General features: G+C 43.6%; 1 protein-coding gene across 1 annotated transcript in view; it reads left to right on the forward strand.

Annotated features, from left to right (window-relative positions):
* The first annotated feature begins 3875 nt into the window (after positions 1–3875).
* The window catches only part of PM20D1 (peptidase M20 domain containing 1), a 25595-nt gene continuing 14072 nt past the window's right edge, over positions 3876–15398 (forward strand). Inside the window, exons 1-9 of the mRNA XM_008580475.1 lie at positions 3876–4044; positions 8652–8738; positions 10877–11109; positions 12009–12095; positions 12697–12830; positions 13143–13262; positions 14116–14191; positions 14675–14736; positions 14976–15054. Of these exons, the coding sequence (XP_008578697.1) occupies positions 3876–4044; positions 8652–8738; positions 10877–11109; positions 12009–12095; positions 12697–12830; positions 13143–13262; positions 14116–14191; positions 14675–14736; positions 14976–15054 (1047 nt within the window). The remainder of the gene's footprint in view (positions 4045–8651; positions 8739–10876; positions 11110–12008; positions 12096–12696; positions 12831–13142; positions 13263–14115; positions 14192–14674; positions 14737–14975; positions 15055–15398) is intronic.

Here is a 15398-nt window from a genome sequence, read left to right on the forward strand (position 1 = left end):
TTGCCGGGAACGGAAAAAAAAAAAAAAAAAAAAAAAAAAAAAAATAGTTGTAAATTGGTTGATTGTAGGAAAGAGTGATGCTGGGTACCACCTATTCTGCCATCTTGATCATGATGACCAATTAGTGAGTTCTATATTAAATCTGTCTCGTAACTAGATTTTAAATGAAAACTCTTTATTTGTTTCTACACTTTTATGTATGCATGCATACATGGTACTGAATTTAACCTATAAATAATGTGCACCCCTAAATTAAGTACATAAGCCTAAATGCTTTCCAAGTTCACATGACTTTAGCAAATAAGGGTGGCTTTGAAAATAATTGGCAAAATAAAATAAAAAATATTTTCAAAATTTAATTTAGACATTTTTGCCTAGGTCTATTGGTCTAAACAGATTTTTCCTGTCTCTGCTTGATATTTTAAGGTCATACAATTGTTGGTTCTGTGAATTTTTGATACTTGCTTAATTTGTTTGCAAACTGGAAGCTGGAAGGACTGGCTCCTGGGCTTCTCCCAAAGCCTTGCACACATCTTATGAGCTTGTCTTTGGTTCTATACCTCTAATTTCAGGGGTCTGGACAGATGACCATGGTAAAGCTGGGGACACATGTGTCCACAGTGCATGGGCCATAAGCTACAATACAAAGACAAGCCCAATATGGTTTCCTCCCTGTCTCAGCTCTGGCTCCTAGCCATGCTGGAGGGGACAATATTCTTTAGACATTATCTTTGTAGCCTCTTTTCTCTGACTTGGGCTCCACACCTGATATGTAAATTCAGATGAGGCCTGCCCTCCCATGGCCACCTTGGATGCTACATAGGCACTTGAGACTCAGGACAGTTAAGGAATGGGTACCTATGTCCAATATCTCAGGCCTTGATTAATACTGGTTGATAAAGATTTAGCTTGGGGGGCCGGCCCAGTGGTGCACTGCTACAGTGCGCCGCTTGGGAGCACGGCGGTGCTCCCGCCGAGGGTTTGGATCCCACATACAGACCGGTTCCCGCTCACTGGCTGAGCAGGTGCGGGCGCGACACCGAGGGTTGCGATCCCGTTGCCGGTCCCGGTCCGGTATGGGGGTGACACTGAGGGTTGCGATCCATTGCTGGACATGGAAAAAGACCAAAAAAAAAAAAAAAAGAAACTTCTGGGCTGGCCTGGTGGCGCACTCGGTAGAGTGCGGCACTTGGGAGCATGGCGACGCTGCCGCCGAGGGTTCGGATCCCATATAGAGACCAGTCCGCTCACTGGCTGAGCGCTGTGCGGGCTTGACACCGAGGGTTGCGATCCCGTTACCGGTCACGAAAAAAAGACAAAAAGGGAAGGAAAAAAAAATTCTAAGGGTCAATAAGACAGCTCAAAATAAAATTTGGCAAAAGAAATGAACAGACATTTTACTAGGGAAACACAAATGGCAAATAAGCCTATGAAAAAGTGCTTAAATTCCTTGATAAACTGGAAGTGCAAATAATACTACACTGAGATATTTTCCAGCCACTATATGGGCAAAATTAAGACCTCTGAAATGCCAAATGCTGGTGAGATAGTAGAGCAAGAGGAACTCATATACTAAGCACTGCTTGCTGATGAGAGTTCGAAGTTACTTCAAAAAGTTCATGGAAAGATTCATATTATCTTTTAGTTCTATTTTTCCATGAACTTTTTTAAGTACCTAAGTATAAAACTGTTTCAATCACTTTGGAAAATAATTCAGTGTTGTCTTCTAAAGTTGACCATATAGGACAACCCAGCATTTCTACTCCTAGATATATCTCAGAGAGTCTCTTTCACTTGTGGCCCAGGAAACACGTACAATAAATTTTTGTATATTCACAGAATGCTATGTTATGCATAGTGAATGTGAATAGACTACAGTTAGATATAAGAGTATGCATAAATCCCACAAACACAGTGTTGAGGGAAAAAAGACTACGTCCAGCACCGTATCATTTTTATAAAAGAAAGTAAAACCAAACTATATACATATCACACACACACACACACACATACATACACATATATATGGAATTATACATATGTTATAGAACTATTTAAAACACACACCTAGACACACATGGTTTTAGGTAGTGATTACCTTATGCAGGGAGTTGGGGGATAAAGACAATAGGACACAGACACCATCAATGTTATTGATAATTTGGGATGATTGGCTAGGTCATCCCAAATTGGATGGGATGAGGCTAAGGCAGATTGCAAGAACTGGAGCAGTGACCTGGCAAGGAACACGGTCTGGGCATTTAGTTTCAAACTCCAAATCACAGGTGTTTGTGTTATTAATTTGCTTTACGTATACATAGCTTATGTTCTTTAAATATTAAACACTACATGGTGAGACAACTTAAGGAATATTTAAGTACAGGGAAATGTTGATGATATAATGCTAAAGGAAAGAAGCAAAATATGGAACTTTGTATATAGTATGCATCTGTCTCATTTTTAAACAAACACACTTTATATGAGTACTTGTGTGCAAAGAAAAAATTGGATAACATATCAAAATATTGTTAAGTGAATATCTGAATACTGGGATAGTACATGATTTTTTTTCTTTATACTTTCCCATAGTTTTAAAAAATAATTCCACAAGGGTTTAAATGTATATTTAATGTATTTTATTCATTTACTTATTTTTTGGTGGCTGGCCAGTAAGGGGATCCGAACCCGTGACCTTGGAATTACCAGTACCATGGTCTCCCAAGTGTGCTAACCCTCCAGACCCTAAATTCTGTTTTTAGAATTCAGATCTTAAGCTGGGTGGTGAATCTGGAAATATTTATTATATTATTCTTTACATCTTTCTGTATGTGTAAAATATTTATTTCATAACACTCTTCTTAAATGGCCATTGAAAAGTAACTACATAATTATCGTTGTTGTTGTTAAGTAGAATTAGTGAAAGGGATAGAGCAAAGCACTCAGAGGAGCTTTAGAAAACACCAGGAGTGTGAATTTCTAGCTTTGTCCACAAGTAGCTGTATGGCCCTACTGGCTGTAGCACTTACTGAGTTTTTCCTGGGAATTCTAAAATGTGAGAGCGGTGCTAGATGACATCGCATCAAGGAATCTGGAAGGAACGGTTCTTCCGGCTTCAGTAAATCTAATTTTATATCTCTATGTCATGAGAGATCTTTTTCCAAAAATGATCCTCTACTCTGAATACCTATAAAGTTTTAGTTTGTTGGAAGACATCAAAATGATCAACACATCAAAATTCTCTTACATTTTTTACAGTAATCTTTCTAAAAATCCTTCTTAGTGTACTCGCCTTGAGTTGCAAAAACGCAGGGTTAACATTAATATCAACAACACTTTCAACGAAATTCCTCAACAAAAGCAAACGCTCTGAGCTGGTACTTCAAAGCAATATCTATAAACAGAGCAATACTGTTCCAGTTTGAGGTGACATCGAGCCAGGAGCCAGGAGAGTTCCCCCACGGAATCTAACGAAGAGTAGTCACGTCGTAAGCTTCCGAAGAAGCGAGAAGCAGATTAAAGTCTGATGAACTTCGTTCATTTTATTTTGCTTTCTCCCCCTTTAATTTGATCTGTTGTCATACAGCAAGGGATTGCGAATATCTCAAAGCGGAAGATCAAGCGCTGACAAAACCTGACAGTCTCCCGGAGCCCCATGTCACCTCTGCTCCACATCTGCAGCTACTCAGGGCCAGAAACCACAAGCCCCAAAAGGCCTTGCGGGACGGGGCGGGGCCATGTCGTCGATTGGGTGTTCCAAAGCCTAGCCAAGCGATGATTGGCCAGACCTGGGGGTGGGGCTAAGGCCGATTGCGAGAACCTGGAGGGCCAGGAAGGCGGTCTGGGCAGCGCCCTGGCAGCGGGGACTCGCGAAGGGCATGGCTCGGCGGTGCGTTCGCGTGCTGGCCCTGGCGGTTATGCTGCTGCTAGTTTTTGCCACCGTCTCCAGACCGATGGGCCTAAGGGGCAAGCAGCAACAGGGGACATCGCGAATCCCTTCTCAGTTCCACAAAGAGGAGCGCGTCGCGATGAAAGAGGCGCTGAAAGGTGAAACTGAGTCCCCTTCACCCACCTATGCGCAGATGCTTGTCCCTCCCTCCTCAGGGCAACCCATGACTCCACTGTCCTTCCGCAGAGGGTCCCCTTCTCGGAGCTCCGCCACACACATACCAGTCCTGCCCAATCCCCGTCCCAGCACATCGTGCCCCGGGCTTGGGGACGCCACTGTTTGCCCAGACCCGGCTTCTGGGACTCCGATGTCCCCTGCCGAGCCTGGAAGCTCCAGCTCCGCCTTTCTTGGCTTGGCTGCCGCCCACCCTACCCCCATTGCCTCGAGTATTTTCTAAATGATCTTAGTCTTATCTAAATGAGGAAGGAAATTGACGCTTGGATCAGTTAAGTAATCTTCCCCAGGGTCTCACAGCAAGGAGTGGGCACTGGGTGATATCTAGTGCCTGTGGGACTCGCTTTGCTCCAGATGGCTCTAAGGAGGGATGCGAAGGGTTCCTGGGATGTAGGATGTTCCTAATCCCTCTCCTAATTGAAGGACATCTCTATCCTAGAACTCTAACAAAAGCTGAAAAACTCATTCACCCTCTGAATCTGCATTTTCCAGGAGTAAAGAGGAAAATTTCTGTTGAGGACTAGATCCTGCGGGATAATGAAATCCTTGCTCACCATTGGGCTTAGCTCCAGTCTTTTCTGTCTCATTAATTATTGGATTAAGAGAAACTGCCTACGTAAACATGTTCGGGCAGATGCAGAAACCAAAAGCTAACCCCTGTGCTTGCATATAGGTTGTGCATGTGCTGGAGTGATAAGCCTGAGAGACAGAGCAGGGCTTTCCCAAAGCATAGAATAAATATTCCTCTGAAAGACATTGGTCAACCGCTCAGAGTCTCTTTGAACAGAAGAAAGCAAAAGCTAGGTAAAACCTACGATAGGGACCTTATAGCAACACAGCTTAGAATTCTGGGCAGTGGTTAAAATACCCGAGTTCAGATCTTGTGTCTGCCCTTGGGTGGACAGTTTAGTCTTTTTCAACTTCAGTTTCCCCATCTGTGTGGTGGGCTATGATGATGTAGGGTTCATCCTTAGAAAAACTGAATACAGAAGTAAGATTGTGTTTCACAGGCCCTCCCTGGACATCAAGCTGCCCGATGCATTTGTTCCCATTGTGTTGTTTTGTTTTTGAAGTAATAATACAGAAAATAGAAGTTCACTTATGTGAGCTTTTTTTATTGAAACGTAATTGACTGTACATATCTGTGGAATATGGTGTTGAATATCCATACCTGTGTGCAATATATGATGCTCGAATCAGGGTAATTAGTACATTCAACATTACTAGTTTTTGCCACCATCTCCAGTATAATCATATTTTGTGGCCCTTTACCAATTTCTCGCTAACCCCTTCTCCCCCTTTCCCACCTCTGGTGGCCTCAGTTCTGTTCCCTCCTTTTGAAAGTTCAATGAATTATTGTGATGTTGTATCTTTCTTTCCTTTTTTGTTTATGTTTTAATTTTTTAGCTCCTACTGTGAGTGAGGACATACAGTATTTCTCTTTCTATGCCTGGCTGATTTCACTTAACATTATTTTCTCTAAGTTCATCCATGTTGCTGCAAATGGCAGAATTTCATTCTTTTTTTAAGGAAGAGTAGTATTCCATTGTGTATATATACCACATTATCCTTCTCCAATAGTACATCGATGGACATTTAGGTTGGTTCCAACTCTTGGCTGGCTACTGTACACAGAGCTGCAATAAACATGAGCGTGCAGGTATCCCTTCAACATGATGATTTCCATCCCTTTGGGTATATACTCAGCAGTGGGATTGCTGGATCATATGGCAGTTCTATCTGTATTTGTTTGAGGAAACTCCATACTGTTTTCCATAATGGCTGTGCTAATTTACAGTCCCACCAACCGTGTAAGAGGGTTCCCCTTTCTCCACATCCTCACCAGCATTGTTACTCTCTGTCTTTTTGATAATGGCCAGTCTACCTGGCATGACATGATACCTCAGTGTGGTTTCGATATCCTTTTCCCTGGTGCTTAGTGATGCTGAGCTCCTTTTTCATGTGTCTGTTGGCCATTTGTATGTCTTCCTTTGAAAAACACCTGTTTAGCTCCTTTGCCCGTTTTTTAATCAGGTTACTTGTTTTTCTACTGTGAAATTGTTTGAGTTCCTTGTATATTCTGGATATTAATCCTTGTTGGATGCATAGTTTGCGAATATTTTCTCCCATTCTGTAGGTTGTTGTTTCACTCTATTAATTGTTTCTTTTGCTATGCAGATGCTTTTTAGTTTGATATAATCCCATTTGTTTATTTTTTTTTTTATTTTCTTGCCTGTGCTTTGGGGGTCTTATTCATGAAGTCTTTTCCCAGTCCAACTTCCTGAAATGTTTCCCCTATGTTTAAGTCTTACATTTAAGTCTTTAATCCATATTGAGTTGATTTTGGTATGCGGTGAGAGGTATGAGTCTAGTTTCATTCTTCTACATATGGATGTCCAGTTTTCACAGCACCATTTATTGAAGAGGCAGTCTTTTCCCCAAAATATGTTCTTGTTGCCTTTGTCAAAGATCAATTGGCTGTAAGTATGTGGGTTGATTTCTGGGTTCTCTATTCTGTTCTGTTGGTCTGAGTGTCTGTTTTTATGCCAGCACCATACTACTTTGGTTACTATAGCTTTGTAATATAATTTGAGGTCAGGTAGTTTTATGCCACCAGTTTTATTTTTTGCTCAGAATGTTAGGATTGTTTTTTCTGTTTCTGTGAAGAATGTCCTTGGTGTTTTGATGGGGACTGCATTGAATCTGTAGGTCACTTTGGGTAGAATGGACATTTTCACAATGTTAGTTCTTCCAATCCAAGAGCATGGAATGTCTTTCCATCTTTTTGTGTCATCTTTAATTTCTTTCAGCAATATTTATAGTTCTCATTGTAGAAATCTTTCACCACCTTGTTTAATGTGATTCCTAGGTATTTTATTTTTTTGGTGACTATTGTAAATGGGCTTGCTTTCTTGACTTATTTTTCTGCTAGTTTGTTGCTGGAGTATAAAAACGCTACTAATTTTTGCATGTTGGTTTTGGTGCTAGCCAGTGTTGTGATCTGAAACCTTTACCCTGGTGTTGTAACACCATGCTCTAACCAATGAGCTATCCAGCCAGCCCATGAGTGTTGATTTTGTATGATGCAACTTTACTGAAATCGTTTATCAACTCTGAGAGTTTTTTGGTAGAGTCTTTAGGTTTTTCTATACATAGGATCATGTTGTCTGCAAACAGGAACTGTTTGACTTTGTCTTTTCCAATTTGGATGCCCTTTATTTCTTTCTCTTGCCTGCTTGCTCTGGCTAGTACTTCCAATACTGTTAAATAGGAGTGTCCTGTAGAGTTTCTGTTGAGAAGCCTGCTGTTAGTCTAATGGGTACTCCCTTATAGGTGTCTTTATGCTTCTTCACTTGCTGTTTTTAGGATTCTCTCTGTCTTTGAGCTTTGCCAGTTTGACTATAATGTATCTTGGAGAGGATCTTTTTCGATTGAATCTGTTTGGGAATCTTTGAGCTTCCTGGATCTGAAGGTCTGTGTCTCTCCCTGGGAAATTTTCCATTATTATTTCATTGAATAAATAGGCTTTCAGTGCATTTTCCTTTCTCCTCCCCTTCTGAAATGCCCATGATTCAGGAATTTGTGTGCTTAAGGTTGTCTCCTAGCTCCCTTAGATATTCCTCATTTTTTTGTGTTTTTGTTTTTGTTTTTTGTTTTTGTCCACCTAGGTTATTTCCAAAAGACTGTCTTCAAGATTAGAAATTCTTTCTTCTGCTTGCTCTAACCTGCTGCTTAAGCTCTAGGTTGTGTTTTTATCTTATTGAATGAATCCTTCAGTTCCAGGAGTTCTACTACATTCTTTTTTAAGGTATTAATCTCTTTATAAATTTCCTCCTTCTTATCCTGGATATTTTTTCTCATTTCTTTGTATTGTCTGAGTCTTCTTGTATCTCATTGAGTTTCCTTAAGATTGCTGCTTGGACTTCCTTGTCAGTCATCAAGGGTTTCCTGCTCCATGGGGTCTCGTACTTGAGAATTACTGTATTTCTTTGTGGTGTCATATTTTCTTGTTTTTTCATATTTCTAGTAGCTCTACATTGATGTCTGGTCATCTGGAAGAGCAGTTGCTTCTATTTCTCATTAATGTGGGGACCCAGGACAGTGGGTTCCTTGAGTCTGATGAAGCTTGGATTCATCAAAGGGAGTGGTGATTTCAGAGGCAGTGTGAGCCCTCAGGAAACAATTTATTGTAGCTTCCCACTCAGGACCAGGGTCCAAATCCTCCTTCCTCCTGATCTTGGACCATTTTCCTCTAAGAACCATATTAGTCCAGACAAACACAGAAGACCTAGGTTTAAATCCTAGTTCTGCTGCTTGCTGCTAGGCAGTCTTGGGCAGCTCACCTAACCTCTCTGAACTTGTTTCCCCATCTTTGAATTAGGGAAAACAACAGTACCTGCCTCACAGATTGTTTTGCTTTCTGTAATAAGATAATGACTGCAAAAGAACTTTTTATGCACAGAAGACTATGGAAAAAACAATGATTGTTATCATCTTTAATTTTCCATCTCTGACTGTTTGACTGTGACAGGTGCCATTCAGATTCCAACAGTGTCTTTCAGCCCCAAGGAGTCCAATACTACAGCCCTGGCAGAGTTTGGAGAATACATTCGTAAAGGTCAGCTGCAAACCATGGACAAAGGGTAGCAGAGAAAGTACTGGAGACACAGTTCTTTTACAAGGTTTATTTTGTGGATGATCAGAAAACAATCTAATTCCCATTGGTCTCTTTTGAGTTTGTACGTGTTGAGGAGGTTACAGCGGAGACAGAGTAGAGACTATAGATTTGCCTATTGAAGATCTAAGCCACATAGCCATTGAGTTGGAATTTGCATTCTCCCAATCTTTGCCTTAAATATGTCAGCCAATAAAAATTACATAATCAGAAGGGCGAACTACAGAGTGCCTCTCCTTGTGCAAGTGTTTAGACGAATGCCCCATGCCCTTCCCATCCTACCTCCTTACACACACCTACACATCTATACACACACTCCACCTACTCAGGCCTACTCCAGATTCATTACTGACACATTTCCAGGCTTCTGGGCAGTCAACAACTTTGAGCTATCACGTCAGTCCTTTCTCCTCGTACTCACCACCCATGGAGTACATAGCTGGGAAGGATGGGTCAGAGGATAAAAGGAGTCTTGGAATACCTTCTCCTCTTATGAGAAGTTCATGGACAGTAGTGAGGCTACCCTCCTAAACCAAGTAAAAACAGCCCATCTGTATTAGTCTGTTTCTGTTGCTTATAACAGAATACCTGAAACTGGGTAGTTTATAAAGAAACAAAATTTATTTTTTACAGTTTTGGAGTCTGAGAAGTCCACAGTTCAAGGGGCACGTCTGGTGAGGGCCTTTTTCTTAGTGGGAACTCTCTACAGCAATGCAAGGTATCACATGGTGAGAATGGCCCAAGCAAGAGAATTAACCTCCTCACCCAGTCTCCTTATAAAACCATCAAAACCACACCCATGATAACTCATTACTTCAAGAATAGATTAATCCACTCACGAGGGCACAGTCCTCATGATCCAATTACCTCTCAAACACTCCACCTTTCAAATACCATAATTGGATTTCCCACCCTCTTAGCTCTGTTACAATGGAGATCAAGTTTCCAACACATGAACTTTTGGGGAACACATTTGACCCATAGCACCCTCTAAAGTTATCTGAAATTGGCCTAGGAGCAGTAAGTAGCCCCCTCTCTAACACTATGAGACAAATGGATCTGGGATTAATACCCAGGAGCCCAGATGAGGCCAGGCCAGAAGTCTTTATTAAATAGGAGCTAAAAATAGGGAAATAAATGTACAGTGACTATAAGCTAGATAAACCAGACAAGATAAAACCATATTCTTCTTCAGTTTTTTGTTTTGAAGTGTCCACAGAGGTATATGGGGATTCTTCCAACAAAGCCCAGAAAGAGATGGAAGTTCTTTTTCCCATGTAGCTAAGGCAACCTGTATTAAGACCTACTGATAATTGACCCGAAGTGTCCACAGAGGTATATGGGGATTCTTCCAACAAAGCCCAGAAAGAGGTGGAAGTTCTTTTTCCCATGTAGCTAAGGCAACCTGTATTAAGACCTACTGATAATTGACCCTGGGACATTCACATATGCACACAGAAGTGTGGCCTGTGGCAGACAGAGTAATTTTTATCTCTATATAACACAAACAATAGGAATATTGCCTTTTTAAAAGAAAAATATCTATAGGGCTGGTCAGTTAACTCAGTTGGTTAGAGCACAGCCTTATAATACCAAGGTCATGGGTTCAGATTCCCATATCAGCCAACCACCCAAAAATAAATAACTAAATAGATGAAAGAGAAATATCTCTGAACTATTTTTATGTGAGGGGCAGGTTTGGCCTCAAACATTTGGATACTGGGGCATACTATACTCAAAATTTAAAACACCCCTCATCTGCATAGCCATTTAACATGTATCTGTGATAGCATGTTATAGTTCAGACTAAGCCACATCTTGAGATATTGACTCTTTTAATGGTGGAGTCTTGATTCACATGTTATTACACAGTAATAACACATTAAGATATGGGGAAGAGGAATTTCGGAGATTGTCCAGGCAGATCAATAATCAGACTGGCTTTGTCTCAGAAGGCTTCCTTAAGGAGGATGCATATTTAAAAAGGGGGCGAGGGGGCAGGGAGCACAAAGTGGTAGGAAAATAAAAAGGAAATTGTGAAACCTGGCTTTGTCTTCCTGCTTTTTATCCTTTGTCTCTAGTCTTTCCTACAGTGTTCAGCACTAGCTGCGTGCAGCATGAAGTGGTGGGAGAGTACAGCCACCTGTTCACTGTCCAAGGCTTGGACCCCAGCTTGCAGCCGTACATGCTGTTGGCTCACTTTGACGTGGTGCCTGCCTCTGAAGAAGACTGGGAGGTGCCCCCATTCTCTGGGCTGGAGCGTGATGGCTTCATCTATGGTCGGGGCACACTGGATAACAAGAACTCTGTGATGGTAGGAAGTGCTATGTTCCCTCTGCGTGGGGCCCTGAAGATCAACCCAAGATAGGGATGCTTGGCTGACCCCTAGGAGGCAGGAGGTAAAGACAGAAAGAACCTTGGCTCCAGGACACCTGGATTCCAGCCATCAGTTTGTCATTTTCCTTTTTGGGGCCTTGATTTCTCAACTGTAAATAGGGATTGGAGTATATGACCCCCAGGGACCCTTTCAGCTCTGACATTGCTAAGTTTATGCTTTTGTTCAGGTAGTAAAGGTTTTGTGCAGAGCTCGGCTTCCCCACATCTGGACCCCTGAGACTATTTGAATTTGTTCTCTTTAAAGGGAGTCTATCAGATCTTAGTCCTACCAGCCCTGATGTGGACAGCTGAATGTTTCTGATACCCTGTGTATTAGTCCGTTTCTGTTGCTTAAAACAATATACACGGAACTGGGTGGTTTATAAAGAAAATAAAATTTATTGCTTACAGTTTCTGAGGCTGGGTCGTCCAAAGTCCAGGGAATGCATTTGGTGAAGGCCTTGGTGGTGACAACAGTAACGGCAGGGTATTAAATTGCGAGATGGCAGAGCAGAGAGAGCAGAGAGAGAGAAAGACAGACTTTCCTCTTTCTTTTAAAGTCCTCAGAACCATGTCCCTGACCATTTTTAATCCATTCACTACCACATGGTCCTATAATCTAATCACCTCTTCAAGGCTCCACCTTTCAATTACCATAATAGGATTTCCCACCCTCTTAACAGTCACAGTGGGGGCCAAGTTTCTAATACACAAAACTTGGGGGACACCATTCAAGCCTCAAGGAGTTTTGGGGGGACATAATTCAATCCAGTACATCCTGCTACGCCTATTGAGATTAAAACCCTTCTCCTTTTCAATTGTGCTTCTGAACCCCAGGCAATCCTGCAGGCTTTGGAGCTCCTGCTGATCAGGAACTACATCCCCCGAAGATCTTTCTTCATTGCTCTGGGCCATGATGAGGAGGTAGAGCCTCTTCACCCTATCAGACCCATCCCTGGGGCCCCGTTGTGGGGTGGGGAGGTAGTGAGTACTTCACCCTAGTCCAGTTTGCTCCCCAGCTGCAGGGTCTCCACGACATGGTATAGTGGCTTGCCAACCTCTCTGTGTGTCTGTGTGCCAGGAATATCTAAGGACCTTGACCAAAATTCAGACTTCTGGGCTCTGTGCCATAGATCTGAATTTTTAACAAACTCCCTGGTAATATCTGGGGCAGGCAGGTAGTCCATCAACTACATCTTGAGAAATACTGGTGTGATGGAAAGAGAAATAAATAGGGAGATCGATGGCTGTATTTTATTTCCAGTGATTACACTTACTTTGACCCTGGACAAGTCACTTTATTCTCTGGGTCCCAGTTTCTTCATTTGTAAAATGATGGGGATTGTGTCCTTCCAGCACTGACATTCCAGGATTCTGTCACACAAGTCTAGGGCCTTGTCTTGCAGGAAGGAGACTATGTGGGAAGGTCCTGGAGCCCCTAGCTAAGCTGAATGGGCCTCCATTAGCTTCTCTGGAGGTTTGTCTCTGGTTGAGAAGGACTGTGGCTCTGGGTTAATGTTTGCAGGTGTCGGGAATGAATGGGGCTCAGAAGATCTCAGCCCTCCTACAGGCAAGGGGCATCCAGTTAGCCTTCCTTGTGGACGAGGGTAGCTTTATTGTGGATGGTTTCATTCCCAGTCTCAAGAAGCCCTTTGCTATGTGAGTAAAGCACCCCATCCCTCACCTTCGAAGGGGTTCTTACCCCCTTTTACATGACACCAGCCTGATATCTGTAAGCCATGCTAAGGCAACTCATGGTTTTACACCCACGTGCCTTAATTGTCCTGATCTTCAACCTGTCCTAGGCTTCCCCTTCCCTTCCTCCTTTACAGTAGATTTTTTTAAAGCAGCATGAAGCTGACCTCCTAGCCCACCAGACCACTGCACAGATGGGCTTGTGGGCCTGTGGGCCTATGAGATAATTCAGCATGGGAGGAATTCAGGAGAGCCATCTCTGATCCTCTTCTACAGGATTTCAGTCTCAGAGAAAGGTGCAATTAACCTCATGCTGCAAGTAAACATGACTCCTGGCCACTCTTCAGCTCCTCCAAAGGAGACGAGCATTGGCATCCTTGCAGCCGCTGTCAGCCGGTAAGCAACTCCTGGCCTTGCTCCCATGCCAGACTCTGGATGGAAGACCTGGCACTTTCCCACTTGGAGTTTGAGGTGGCTAAACTTCTTGCCCTGAAGCTAGGCTGGAAAGCCACAATAGGGACAGAGCCACCAGTATCCAGGCAAGGGCTGGGGTCAGAAGAGGATGTATCAGTACATCCGCATGACAAGCAAGGGCCAGCAAACAAAAGCTAGATCAGGTAGCTGGAGTAGTCCAGAGTCCAGACAAGCAATTAGAAATCATAAGTTGGCAATGGCTGGAAGAACTATCTAAATTTTCCACCTTCGCTGGCGGGAGGACAAAGATAAATAAGGGCTGCTGGCTGTGGGCAAGGACAGGAGGGTCTGTAACAGGAGAGCTCACCTCTGGCTCGGTTTTCTTAGCAAAGTGGGAAGGAGAGCTATATTCATTCAACAAATATTGAACTGAGTAGCTACCGTGTTCAAGGCTTTGTGCCAGGTGATAGGCATACAGTAATGAATGGAACAGTCCCTGTCCTCAAGGAACTCGCAGTTAGCAGAGGAGACTGACAATTCTGCTGCACTGTGGCAGGTGCCATGAGAGTGGACACACAAGGTGCCAGAGAGGAGCAGGGGACAGGGAGGGAGAGAGACCCTAATTCAGACTTGGTAGACAGGAAAGCTCCTGCTGGTGGAGTGGAGGTGGTCCTGTTGGCGCTTTGAGACCTTTAGAATGTTGTGTTGGCAGAGGTGAATGGGAGAACTCCTGGTCAGGCTTGTCCAAACTTCCTCCTGTCTCCCTCCTTCTCCTCTTCAGGCCACTGATCTTTGACTGGGGTAGGCTGTCCTGAGAACTTTGTTTTTATTACAGACTGGAGCAGGCACCAATGCCAAATATGTTTGGAAGTGGGTCACTGAAGACGACATTGCAGCATCTGGCAAATGAGGTGTGCGAAGGAATGTCATGTCCTCCTGGTCAGCCAGCTGTGAACAAGAACAAAAGCGTGGCAGAGAAGTAGCCTTCAGAGTGATAAAAGGGTTCTGGTGCTGACCAGTGCTCTGCCCATTCTCCCTTATTCCCAGCCAGTGGCTGAGCCAAGACAGAGGGATCTCATGTTCTCTGAGGCCACTGGTACTTATCTGAGACTCTAAGATCTAACACGCCCAGGCACCCTGTGGGAGCTGGTCCCCACCCATCCTTAAGGCTGCTGAGCAATCATTCTAACCAAACATATAAACCCAGCCAGGTAGTAATTGCCTCCCTGTCCCTTACCCTCCAGCAGAGACTGAGCTTGCTGAATTCAGCTGCACTCCTGACCATCGAGGGCCCCCAAGGCAGGTCTAAAGCAGAGAGAGACCCAGGCCTCAGGAACATGACCCAGTCGTGCTGACCCCGCTGAGATCCTGCTGACTTGTTCTTTCCCTTTCAGTTTCCCTTCCCTACCAATCTAATCTTGAGCAACCTGTGGCTATTTCAACCCCTTGTAAGCAGGTAAAGTGTTCTCTCTCCTTCCTTCACATCCCCCACCCCAAACCTACCCATTCCCCCCGTCCCCCGTCTTTGGCTTAACTAATGATCCATCAGCCACCAGACATACATCTAATTCATGTGTAGCATTTCTCTCAGTCTTGAAGATCTCCAAGGTGCAGGAAAGTGCGTAATCTTCCAACCCTTTCTTTCCCCCATTGGACATTTCTCCCTAATGTCTGACCTTAGTCCTTTTGCTTTAGGATGATGGAGAGAAATTACGTGACCAATGCAATGGTCAGGACCACCATAGCACTCACCATGTTCAATGCAGGGGTCAAGGTAACATCACCTGGTTCTTCCACCTTTGCCTCACTGCCCGCCCACCCGTCCCTTCCTCGGCTTTATCTCCTGGCTCCTCCTTCCTTCTCTGGTTACAATTTGAATAATAGGAAGGACCAATGCTGAACTGTTCTGTGTCATCAGTTGGGTAAGCCTCGTAAGCAAAGGGTCTGGACAAGGTCTACAAACCCTCTGAAATTGCGGGTCAATTTTATATACAAGAGGTCTTCAGGGCCTGCCCGGTGGCACACTGCTATAGTGCGCCGCTTGAGAGCGTGGTGGCGCTCCCGCCGAGGGTTCGGATCCCACATACAGACCGGTTCCCGCTCACTGGCTGAGCGAGG

Source organism: Galeopterus variegatus, unplaced genomic scaffold (genome assembly GCF_000696425.1).
Source record: "Galeopterus variegatus unplaced genomic scaffold, G_variegatus-3.0.2 Scaffold86, whole genome shotgun sequence".
NCBI lineage: Eukaryota > Metazoa > Chordata > Mammalia > Dermoptera > Cynocephalidae > Galeopterus > Galeopterus variegatus.